The 13,520-nt window shown below is 34.6% G+C and overlaps 1 protein-coding gene and 1 long non-coding RNA gene across 2 annotated transcripts; one reads left to right on the forward strand and one right to left on the reverse strand.

The window, feature by feature from the left end:
* The first annotated feature begins 200 nt into the window (after positions 1–200).
* On the forward strand, positions 201–2,857 carry LOC125475607. The gene is made up of 3 exons (XR_007256936.1): positions 201–661; positions 738–811; positions 2,207–2,857. It is a non-coding gene; the product is annotated as an uncharacterized LOC125475607 (long non-coding RNA).
* Positions 2,858–10,945: 8,088 nt separating this feature from the next.
* Positions 10,946–11,431, reverse strand: LOC125475580. Its single transcript, XM_048580551.1, has one exon. It carries the CDS (start codon positions 11,429–11,431, stop codon positions 10,946–10,948), a length of 486 nt encoding a protein of 161 aa, XP_048436508.1.
* Between the last annotated feature and the right edge of the window lie 2,089 nt (positions 11,432–13,520).

Below are 13,520 nucleotides of genomic sequence, written 5' to 3' on the forward strand. Positions count from 1 at the left end.
TGGCACCCTAACGAAGTATGATATGTGAGGAATTGCAAAAGTGTAACATATGTGTATTCTCGGTGACGAAAGTGATTCATCACTTTTCCAACAGTAAATAAATAAAAAAAGAAAAAAGAAACATAGTAAAGTATTAAATAAATTTGAGAAAGGCCATCTAAATTCTAAACCATTCTCTTTCACTTTCACTTTCACTATCTCTGTCTCTCAGAGTTCTCCCATTTCTCATCGTTGTGACCCAGGCTAACCGACGCATCTCTTAATCTTCTTCTCTCTCTATCGCGACATTACTGGGATCTTCTAAGCCAAATGCTCAAACCGTCTCTCATCTATTCCTTGTCTATCACACTCCACAATCAAAAACCCTAGAGACGAATTCAACCAACAAGCCAAATCCACACCCTGTCGCATCTAAACCTTCTTCCAGTTTCTTGCGCCACCACCGAAAACCCAAGAACCATAGAAACCCTTTCCACCAACTACATAAATCTATGCCAAATTTCTCCACGCCTACGAGACTACAATGTGGCCAAATGGTTAACAAATTCAATTTTTATCATTCTTTTTAACTTAGGGTTTTGGATTTACAGGTAATTGCGTCCAAATTGAGCACGCCAGCAGCCCTCGACCTCTTCATCCATTTTTCAAGGACTCTAATTGGGTAAAATTTGGTTTTTAATTTTTAGATTTATATATATATATCCCTGGCTTTTTCTATTTGTTTTTGGAACTTGCAGGTTTACATTCACAAATTTACAAACAAAAAAACTGAAGGAAGGAACATTAATCAATAACTTTAGCAAAGAAACTTGTAAGCATTTCTTCTTTTTTCTTGCTACATTTTGTTTCCTTGTGAGATTATATGTATTTGTCCCTGGCTATTTTATTCTGGGTAATCGTTGGGGATTATTCAAATGATTTATTTGCACATATGGAGGCTTTAATAAGTTGTTTTATTTGGTCTTTCTATTTCAATTTTTTGTTTGTTATGAACTTGCAAGTTGGTATTTTTTTTTTCTGGGCTTATTGGTTTTACATGGTGATTGAAGGTAAAAAAATTTGAGTTGGTGATACCATTTATTGAAAAGGAAAGTTGTTTGATTTGGTTTTGAATTGCTCTGAAATTTGAACCATAACTCTTTTAAGTGCTCTGCATATGAAAAAAATTGAAAATGGTCTCTTGGGCAAGTATAATGATTTCCCCCATCATAGATGATTTTCTTTCTTCTAATTATTAGTGGCAATGTCTTTTCTATTTATTGGTGTTATTATTTGGAGTCCTAGAAAACCATGAAAAACTATATAAAGAAAGATTTAAGAAACACATATATTTCTCCTATATATTTTTTCAGCTGCTCAGTTCTTATTAGATGATATGGGATGACTGATGCTGCATATGACTAATGCTGCATGTGACTGATGCTGCATATGATTGATGCTGCATATGACTGATGCTGCATTTGGATATTAGATGATATGGGGTGACTGATGCTACCAGATTTTATGTTTCCTCTTTCCATGGGATTCTCTATTAAGTCTAATCCCTTAATTTGAGGAAGATTGACATCTAGATGACTTGTTGATAGTTGTGTGCTAGCGACTTGCTGCACTCCCTTAATTTAAGGAGTGATAGCTTGAGGGCTTACCGGGTTAGTAGGATTTGCTAAGGTAAGGTTGCTTGTAACCTTCTACCTCATTATATATCTCCCCTTGTACATTCAATCAGTCTATGAAAACTACATTCAAACAAACTTAAAATTTCCACAGTTCTGTTTAAGCATGGGCTTTTACTTCCTTTTAAGTTAGATACAAAATAGTTGAAAGCTTATGTCATAGTTTGATTATTATGACTTTGCACTGATCTTTAAGTAATTCTTCCAACTAGTGACCATATGACTTGCTCAAAATTAATCCAATGTGTTTTTTGTGTTCTTCTATTGGCTGGAGGCCATTACCTTAGATGAATATATCAATTTGGTTGTTTAGTAAGAGCAAAACCACCTTTGTAATACCAAAGTTGGTTTCGTTTTGGTTGTGTGAGATCCAGTGCAGAGTAAAATTTTAATTATTGAAAACTTTATCTGCATGCAAAAATGGTAAACTGATTTAGATCTTCTTTATGCCTATTTTGCCTATTTTTTTGTATTAAGCACACTAATGTTTTTATTTCCAAAGTAATTTGTTGTTGTGATTATGTTGTTTGTAGGTTGGTCATGGTTTTTGACAAGGGTAGTTCTCTTGCTTGTGTTTTTAAACCAAGATGTTGTCGGTATAGGTTTTATACTCTGCAAATTTTGGGGTTGTTCTGCTTTCAGTATTTTCATCGTAATCTCACTTAATCAACATACTTGGTAACTTAAGTGATAGCCACAACTTCTAGAACTCACCTTTTGAAGGATATTGAAATTAAAGTACATATAAAACTCAATTGTGTAATTTTGATAGGCTCATCTCTTACGTTTCGTTCTTCTTACTGTTAACTATTCCTTCAATTCTTATTTTCTTCTCTTTTGTTATTCAAATTCTCAATGCACCTGCTATTCTCTAGACACCAATGTTTTTATTTTCTTCTCTTTTATTATGTAAGGATAAGATGAAGAAAAAGAAGGATGGAGTTAAAGGAGAAAGTATTCAAGAAGCACTTGAGGTAGTGATGGTGATCTTTCAAATGACAATGATACTTGTGCTGAACTAAAGACCATGACATGGCTGATGACTTATATTATGTATTTTGTCGTTGTTTTCAAATATGCACATGGTATACCTGTTTTGTTACCGACTCAATGCCTTAGAATCTTGTTAGCATCGCAATATGTTTAGAGGTGTTAGGATGCTTATGTTAGCTTTTGAGATAAACACTTGGTGTATGTATTGGATGTAGTCTAACTTATTGATCAATGAAATGAGATTAACTAAAGTATTGCCTCGTATTTGTTATGAATTCTAATTCTAGATGACGAAGCAGGGAATATGTGGTAATTGGTTCGTCATGAATTGTTTCTAATAGGTTTATGATTTTGACACATGTGACACAAATTGCGTCACATGTCAAAGGAATATGTGACGCTTTCAGTCTCACTTATTTTTAGCCATAACATTCTAGGATCAAATTGGGTGACGATAAATTCCTCACTTATACATTTGTTATGTGACGAATTTATAGGTCACTAACTTTTATGTTTTGTGACGCTTATTTTGCCACAGTTAAAGTTATTAAGTGACGAATTTGGCGTCACAAATACTAAAAATATGTGGCGAACGTAAAATTCGTCACATGAACTATAGGTGACGAACATAGTGACGCTGGATTTTCGTCACATATAATCAAATGTAACGAATTTTCATGTTTATATGACGAATGTCTGTCACCACCTAAGCTATGTTCTTGTAGTGAATGTTAATTCTTGTTGTTAAATTATCTTGGTTATTTGTTCAATTTTGGAGTTTGTTCTGTTTTTTTCTCATTCTTAAAACCCGATATTCACAACAAACAATATGAGGAATTAGTTATGGAGCTTCAAGTTTCCATACATTAGTGCAATTGGCGCTTTATTTTACTTAGCTTAGTGTATTCGACCGTACATCTCCTTCGCTATTAATCTTTTAGCAAGAAGTAGCAACGCGCCTAAACATAGATGCTGGATTGGTGTCAAAGACATCATTCGTTACCTTAAGAGTACTTTAGATTATCAAAAGATAAAGAAATGGTAATGTTATACTTATTATTTTCATCCCACATTTGTACTACATCTTTAATATAAGTAGGACCACTGACACATGTGAGTCCTATCTCTATAAAAAAAGGTGGTACAAATGTGGGATGTGTCGTATTTATTAAAATGAAAATAATCACAAAATGGAAAATACATGGCGGCATGTAGTGCCCTTCGTGGTTGTGATCATGGATGTGAACTTCTAGCTTGCTGCCGCATGTGTTTCTTTTAATTTTTTAATTAAGAAGTTAGGAAAAGTATTTTGAATATTTCTACAGACTCGTTCTCACATTGAGCACGATGATAAATTAAGTTTATGTCATGTGTAAAAGTCCTTCCTCAGTGGAATCAGATTATGGACTTTTCTATTGTGTATGTCGCTTTACCACATAAAATAAAGTGCTCTTCGTTTTTTATAATTGTCATTCATCACTGAATTTTAATCTTACTGACTACACCTACTCTAGATCTACCTGATTAGCACTTTCAACACGTAAGAACTTGGATAATTTCAAGTGCGGCGGCGAAACCTCAGTTAAAACTTACACCAGACTCATTCCAGTCAATATTTCAATTAATTTAAATAGTCAGAAACTCGTGAGAATTGTCCTCCCATTGACATTTAATTAGCCTTCGTGCGGTTGACGATCACATCATTCTTTTTATTTTTGCCATGGTTTCCTCAAGATTAATCAGATTATTCTTCCTTTCCACACAAATTTTGTTACTCGTCATCAACGTTAATTTCACTCAAGCCCTACTTGGACCTCGTGGAGTTCCAAGAGTCCGCTGTTTTAGCGACAGAGGTAACTACACCACTGGCAGCAACTATCAAATAAACCTCAACAGCCTCCTCTTTGACTTACTCTCTTACAAAACGGCTACGGCTTTTACAATTCCTCCCTTGGCGAAAACATCGACAGGGTTTATACAATCGGGCTCTGTCAAGGACTAATTAAAGAGAATATTTGCGGTAAGTGCCTTGCTGACGTTGCAAACGATCTAAGGGAATATTGTCCTAATTGTAAACCTTATAATATATGTATGTATACACACACACAAGGGATCCATTCGATTAAGTTATAAACTACATGTGATTCAGTATGTAATATATACAACTAACCCTAGTATTTACTGCAATGAATGCAGTGTCAATATGAACCCTAACGTTAAATTAATATGCATGAATAAGCATGCAAACCTGAACCATCCAGCCATGGTTTGCAAAGATAAATGTCTTCCCTTCTCTTGTACGAGCACAAGTGGTTCTCCAGGTTACAATGGGACAACCTTTATACTGATACGAACACCATATATGTACCGAGAAGAGAGGCCAAATCCCATTCACTTTGGTAACTGTCTCATCCCATCATTACGGCAGTTACATGAAGTTATGCACTTAAAAATTAACTTCCATTTAATTCAGATAATAATTAAATGTCATTTTTCCCTCCATTATGTTTTAGTTTGTCCGGACCTAAAACCCTTAAAGTCTATCCTTTATGCCTAGCTCATTTACTAAGTATTGCTGCAGTTCATAATTGATGAACTCACATGAATTAAAACTTGTGAATTCACATGATTTCTTACATTCTCTCACATGAGTGAGATCAAATATTCAATATTACTGCAGTTATTTAGTAAATGTGATCACTGAGCTATAACATCCATTAGACTTCATCAGCTAACCAATATAAAATTCTTGCAGAACCTAAGAAAACATAATACCAAAGTAATGTATCAGTTTTCCAAGATTACAAAACAATATTATATAAGGTGAATACTGTCAATGAGGAATGCTTGTTTTTGGGATCAAAGTCAGTATTCGGAGATACTCTCCTACATTTTTGGTCTTTGAGGTACTAAGAATATCTCAACTTAATTAACTTTGCTAAGATTCACATTCGAGTTAACAATATACCCTTTAGTCAGTACTTTGCATTACAAGTGATATTAAATAACTCAATAGTACTCTTTAACACAATACAACATATAAGTAATGAGACACATTCTCAAATACTTTACTCCCACATTAATAGAGATCCATTGCTGAATGCAATCCCATTTTCATGACATGCTTGTTGAATCCAATGACATTGAGAGCTTTTGTCAAAGGGTCAGCCACCATTTTATGAGTACTATTATGCTCAATATCAATGAGTCCATCTCTGACTTGATCTTGCACTTTCAAGTACTTGTCATCCATCAGTCTCGAGGCTTCTGATCTCTTATTGTTCTTAGCAAAGAACATTGTTGAAGTGTTATCACAGTATATTTTATGTGGCCTCTCTATACTACTCCTTACAATCTTCATGTGATATAACAAGTTTTTCAACCAATTTGATTGCCTCATTGCTTCAAAACAGCCTATATACTTAGACTCCCTATTTGACATTGCCCTTGTTTGTAGTTTCTTGCTTTTCCATGAAATTGAACCATTGGTTAGCATGAAAATGTATCCACCATGGTTGACATTCTGTAATCCACACATCCTCCAAGATCAGCATCTATGTAGATTAATTCCAAGTTGTCAACATAGCTGTAGCACAACACATGATTGTGTTCTTTTTCAAATACTTGAGAACTTTCTTTCCAGCATGCCAATGAGCCACTCTAGGATTCGATTGAAACCTTCCCAAAAACCTCAATGCAAATGCAAATGCATAAGGCTTGTCCTTCATCACTTGAATATCATGATCTGTGACATGACAGTGCTTTAAAGTAAGCTTACCACTTTTCCCAATTGGCAACTCTCCTTCACTGCAATGCTCCACATTAAACCTTTTCAGTACCTTTTTTTAATATATGCTCCATGTGCTAATCTCAAAGTCCTTTGCGACCTGTCTCTCATGATTTCAATACCCAAAACATATTGAACATGACCCATATGCTTCATGTCAAAATGACCGGACAGAAGCTTCTTAGTTTCATTGAACAATTCAACATTGGTATTGGCAAGAAAAATATCATCTACATATAAAACCAAAAAGATGAAATTAGACTTCACTATTTTCATGTAAATGCAGTTGTCAATCTTATTTTCTGTAAAGCCAGAAGCAGTCACACTTGATCAAACATACCACTATCTTGAAGCTTGTTTCAACCATAAATTGATTTGTTCAACTTATAGACCCAATTCTCCGTCCCCATTTCAATGAATCTAATTAAGTGGCTACTTCATATAAATGTTCTCATCTAATTCACCATTAAGAAATGCAATTTTTACATCCATGCAATTCAAGATTGAAATGTGCAGTAAATGTCATGATAACTCTAAAAGAGTGACACTGGTAAAAAAGTTTCATTATAATCCACTGATTCTCTTTGAGTGAATCCTTTTGCCACCAATCGAGCCTTATATCTTTATACATTGCCTTGGGAGTCACATTTTGTCTTGTAAATCCACTTACAGCAGATGGATTTCAAGTTTTCTGCATTATCAACCAAAGTCCATGATGAGTCGATTTTATATTATATATTTTCCCCTATTTTTGATATATTTTGGTTATTATTTTGATGAGATTTTGATGCTTTGTTATGTATTTTCAATGTAGGACGTGCGAACTTGTTCTAAGCATAAAGTAATCAAACGATGAAATTTTTTAGTGATTCCAATTGGAGTAGGTTCGTGAGTCTGTCAAGAAGATTTTATCAAAATTTCATAATTTTATCCCGAAGCATCTGATCATGACGAATTCATTTATGTCCAGCGTGCAGTGCTGGAGATTGGACTACAGAGCTTGTTTGTGATTTTTGGGCTGGAAGTTTATGGATTTTGGACTTGGGCTCTTCTTGGGACTTCAAGAGGAGGTTCTAATCTTTAATTTGATTCATTTTGGGCCTGGTTTGGACCCCTGAAGGTTTAGAAACGTGACTATTTTTCTGCTGGGCAGATTTTCTGGTCAGATTTGGAGTGTGTTTTTAAGTTATCCTTTTATTATTTTGTTTCCTAGTTTCTAGAAAACCTTTTCTAAGAGGGATTTTAATTTGTAGTAGTATAAATAAAGTTTTTTAGCCGTTAGGGTTCTCTACACGACATTGAAAGAACTTAGCGAAGCTTTGGCGAATTTTAGACTTTTTACGTACAAGGTGTTTTCAATCATTTTTCTAGTTAATGATATTTTCTTTGCTTTTTATTATGAGTATGCATAACTAATTCCTTTTGCTAGGGTGAGGCCATGAGCCTTAGCATGAATATATGATTTTATTAATTTGCTTATGAATGGATGCATGCTTGCTTTGAATTATTAATCACCATGTTTAAACTATCTAATTGTCTTAATGCTTAGCTACCATTAGGGTAATTAGACAAGTAATTTGAAGCAATTTCTATTGGAACATCACCCTGAAATTGAGGAGGACTTCTTGTGAATAGTAATTGTAAGTTCACTTAAGTCGAACATCATGCTATTAAGAGTTGAATGGTTTTTCAAAGGGTTTTCACAAAGCTTAATGAGTCTTATATGTTTATAGTTGACCTGAACATCGTAGACGGGTTGCATGTTAGATATACGTTTTCGCTTGAACATCACGAGGAAAATATGCATTAGGAAAACCTAACCTTCAAAGCATGTATGTGGAAATTCATAAGTAATTGGTAAAATTGCATATGATTGTTAATGGTGACGGCAGAACCCTAGTCTTTCTCATAATTGTTTTAATTCAAAAGCATTTTCCTTCTTTGCTGCCATTATTTCCAAATTTTCAGATTTCTTTTATTGTTAATTTAATCTTTTAAAATTCAAAAATCTCAAATCTTTGATAAAATATGTTTTAAATAATTAATTAAGAATTAGTATAATCACAAATGAGTTAAACAATCTTTGTGGAGAACAACCTTGCATGAGCAATTATACTATAATTTTCTTGTATTCTTGCAAGTATTTTTAACATAATTTTAACCCTATTTGCGCATGTACTAAAAATCCTATCAATCCACACCGTGTTTTTGGTCATGGAAGCGAACTTTTCTTCCATTGCAGCTTTCCATAAGTGAGAATTGATACTTTCTATAGCTTCTTAAAACTGGCAGGATCATTTTCATAACCAACATCATAATCTATTTCTTGCAGGTAAACCATCTAGTCATCTAGTATAACTCACTTCCTTGTTCTTGTGGATTTTCTTAGAACTTCTTGAGGAACAGTCATGTTTGCCAACGATGGAGGATGAAGTGTGGTTGGAGAGGGCAATATATTGTCCTGAATGGCAGTTGGTGGTGCTTGAGTAGACTGCATAGGTGGTTGCAGATTTACAGTAGCTCCCACATTCTCACTGTTAGTTGATGCATTTCTTGGTATAGTTGAAATTGAACTTGATCCAATTTCTGCAAGAGCTAATGGTAATAATGTGGACTGATTTAGTTGTGGAGCATTCCTAACTTCTAATACATCTTCAATTCTTTCCTAAAAAACATAGGATCTGTTACTTGATGCACAAGTTTATGCATAATTTTCAATGAATTTTGCATTGTGACTCTCTGGAATTGTGGTATAATGATGAAGGCAATAAAATCTAAAACCTTTGGACTTCTCTGCATATTTAACAAAGCAACAACTGGTTGTTTTCAAATCCAGTTTCCTTTCATTTGGATTGTAAAGTTTGGCCTCACATTGACACCCTCATGTGTGAAAGTGTGATAAGCTAGGTTTTCTACATGTCCAAGCTTCAAAAGGAGTGACCATAACAGATTTTGTAGGTACTCGATTCAATATGTAATTGGCAGTTTTTATGGCTTCTCCCCATAAGAACTCAGGCAAGCGCGAATGTGACATCATACTCCTTACATACCTTTGAGAGTTCTATTTCTTCTCTTAGTAACACCATTCTGGGATGGTGTCCCTGGGGTTGTGTACCAAGTTACAATCCCATTTTGCTGCAAATACAAGGCAAATGGTCCCTTATGTTGCCCACTTTGAATATACTTGTCATAGAACTCCCCACCACAATCAAACCTCACTATTTTAATTTGTTTTTCCAATTATTTTTCAACTTTAGTTTTGAAAATTTTAAAACAATTGAAAACTTGAGATTTGTAAGAAATTAAATACAAGTAAGTATAACTTGAGAAATCATTAATAAAGACGAGAAAATATGAGTTTCCACAAATGGTTCTAGTTGGAAATGGACCACATACATCAGTGTGAATGATCTTCAATAGATCATTACTTCTAGTGGCTTGAGTTTTCTTACTGAGATTGGTAGTCATGCCTTTATAGCAGTTTATGCATTCCTCAAAATCATCAAAGTCAATGTTTAACAGTATCCCATTCTTTTGAAGTCTCAACATCATATCTTTTGATATGTGTCCAAGTCTTTTAAGCCATAACATGGAAGAGCTGTCATTAAGAAGCACATGTTTTGAGACAGAATGTTCAAGATTGAGACAATCTTCATAATATGAGCATTGAATTTGCCAAAGATCTCCATTTGGGAATGCATAACCAATGGAATTGTCAAGCTGGTTGTTAAGGAAAACCTGAATCTTATTAACACCACCAACATATGAAAAACCATCTTTAACAAAACTGAGTAACAAAAAACAAGTTCCTTCTTATTGAAGGAACATAGAGTACATTATTTAAGTTAATACCTAACCAATTGACTGTTTTAACATTATCCTACCAATTGCTTCAACTGCCACTTTATTTCCATTTCCAACAAACACATTGTATAGACCTCTTTATTTGTCCCCTTCTAGTTTTGAAATCCCTGCAATGAATTTGTAATATGGATTGAACAACTAGTTTTAAACCATTATGGGTTTTGAGAAATGAAAATCATGTAGACTTACTGTGACAAAAACATTGATTTCAATATTACCTTTCTTAATCAACCAAACTCTGAATGCAGGACAGTTTCTCCTTAAATACTCAGTGGATTGACAATGAAAACACTTTTTAAGATGGACCTTATTAACTCTTAGACTTGTGGAGGAAAAAGCACCATCATTCTTAATAGCAACTGAAGTGTTCTTAAGGGGTTTCTTGGAACCAAAGTCTGCACCAGCTTGATTTTTGTAACCTAATTGCTTTTTGCCTTTTTAATTTTCATTTTTCATTCCTACAGTCATTTTACCCTTCCCTTTATTAGAACTGACAAGATTTGCCAACTCCAATCTCTTAGCTTTGGGCTCCTTCATCCTTTCTTCCTCCTAACAGCAGAAGTAAATGAGTTCATTGATGGTCCAATTCTCCTTCTAAGTATTATAATTCATTTTTTTTTTTTTTAATCTAATCCCCTGACAGGGAATAAAGAGCCATATGGACCAAAAACTGATATGTGATCCCCACTTCTAATGCATTCAGTTTGTTGGAAATGTTGACCAACTTAAGCAAGTGCTCTCGAACACAACTGATACCTTCGTGCTTGGAATTGATGAGTGTTGAGAGATAAGCTCCAATCTTAGCCTTATCAGATGTCTTAAACTTTTCCTCGATTCTAGCCAAGTAGTCCTTAGCCAAATCACATGCTAGTATACCACCTCTGATGTGTTCTTCCATAGCATTTTGCATGATGAGAAGTGACATCTGATTAGCCCTTTCCCACTTTGTAAAAATTTCCCTTTCAGATGCAATGCTTGAATCAGTGAGTGCAGAAGGTTGTGGAGTTTTGAAAGCCATACTGAACTCCAGCATTCCCAAGTTCATCTCAATGTGGTGCTTCCATGTGTTGAAATTGTAACCATCGAGTTTCTCAATGTTCACAAGATTCAACATGTCAAAACTTGCAGAAATTACTTCCTTTAGTGAATTCATAAGTTTGTGATCAAGAATGTAGCATCTTGTCACACTAAAGCATGTATAAAATCAGCATCACCTTTAGGCAAGACACCATCAATGTATAAATATGAATTCCTTAATTCTTGCAAAGCCAAATATAAATATACATGAATATATGTAAAGCATCACCTTTAGGCAAGAAAAACTTTACACAATTGACATGTTCATCATCACTCACTATACATCAGTGAATAAGTAATCCCATTAATCTATTTCTTTTGAAATATTTTTACTGTTAGCCCTATAAACTGCTTTATTAAGTGTTCTAAAGATACTTGTATCATAAGATTAGTCCATATACCTTGGTGTAATTAACTAATTAATCGTAACGCATCAACACTTAAACTGAACTTGCATTCAACTTGCTGAAATCAAATTAACTGGTGTAAAAGCATCAATATTACTGCATTACTGCAAATAAAATGAGTATGAAGCATTTCTGTATGCATAAACATATAAAGGTGTTTCTTAGACATGCATAAAATAAAGATTGTGAAAGAATCTTGTTTACCAACACAACTATGTGTGTACTTTTGCAATTCACAATTTTAATAACAGCGGAATGACATGTACGGATGCAAGTTGAATTCAAGTCCTTCTGATACCACATGTACACTTTATACACACACACACACACACACACACACACATACATACATACAAGGATCCAATCAATTAAGTTACTAAACTACATGTGATTCAATATGTAATATATACGACTAACCCTAGTATTTACTGCAATGAATGCAGTGTCAATATGAACCGGCCCTAACGTTAAATTCATATGCATGAATAAGCATGCAAACCTGAACATCCAGCCATGGTTTGCAAAGAGAAATGTCTTCCCTTCTCTTGTACGAGAACAAGGTGGTTCTCTAGGTTTCAATGGGACAACCTTTTTACTGACGTGAACACCATTTATGTACCGAGAAGAAAGACCAAATCCCAATCAGTTTGGTAAATGCCTCATCCCATCATTAAGGCAGTTACATGCAGTTGTGCGCTTAAATTAACTTACATTTAATTCAAATAATACTTAAAGGTCTATCCTTTATGCCTAGCTCATTTACTAAGTATTGCTGCAGTTCATAATTTGATGAACTCACATGAATTCAAACATGTGAATTCACATGATTTCTTATACTAATCAGAAGGAGGCAATTGGATGTCACAATGATTATATGTTACGCTACTCAAACCGCTCCATATATGGCATAATGGAAACTAATCCAGCTTTCTACCTGCCCAGTGAAGTTAGTGTATTGACGGGCTTGGATGCGTTTAGTCTGAGCTCTCATTTACTTAAAGGACTGGGACAAAAAGCAGCAATGGTGATCTTCGTAAATTTGCAACAGGAAATTAACGCAAGCATTCCAAATCCTAACATAAAAATATATGGACTTGTTCAATGCACCCCAGAAATGTCCGAGCAAAGTTGCATTGATTGCTTAAATTATACTTTGGGAGTGTTTAGATCAAGTTGTAATGGAGCAGTTCGTGTGAGAATTGTGACACCAAGCTGTGGCTTAAGGTGTGAAACTTGCACCATTATTTTTTGTTGGGGTGAAAAACTTAGAGTACAGAACTCTAGCACAAGTGTCGGAGAGACAATACAAGTAAACAAATTACTTGTATTACACAAACAAAATATTACAACACTCTCAAAGGACACTCTTAGGAAGCTATGACACTCACTCACTTTCTAGAGACAAACTCTAGACCACTCACACTCTTACAAGACTACTCTTTCTTCTCACTCTCACTTGCTTGCTTGCTTACAAGCTTGCTTGGTTGGTTTGTTGTTACAAATGGTGTGGATGCCTTCTCCTTTTATAGGCATGGATGGAACCTTGGAGAAGCATGGACACACCATGCTAGAGATATCTAGATAATTCCACTAACTTCCTAAGCTAGAATTATCTACCCTAATCTTGCATGTTGGTGGAAACCTCACCATTCTTCTAGACTTTTCCACCAACTTAAGAAACAACATTCTAGTCATTTCTACAAAGTACTACTTTAACTT

Source organism: the organism of the source record quoted next, unplaced genomic scaffold, assembly GCF_019419815.1.
Source record: "Pyrus x bretschneideri cultivar Hongxiangsu unplaced genomic scaffold, Pyrus_bretschneideri_v1 Contig15, whole genome shotgun sequence".
Lineage (NCBI taxonomy): Eukaryota > Viridiplantae > Streptophyta > Magnoliopsida > Rosales > Rosaceae > Pyrus > Pyrus x bretschneideri.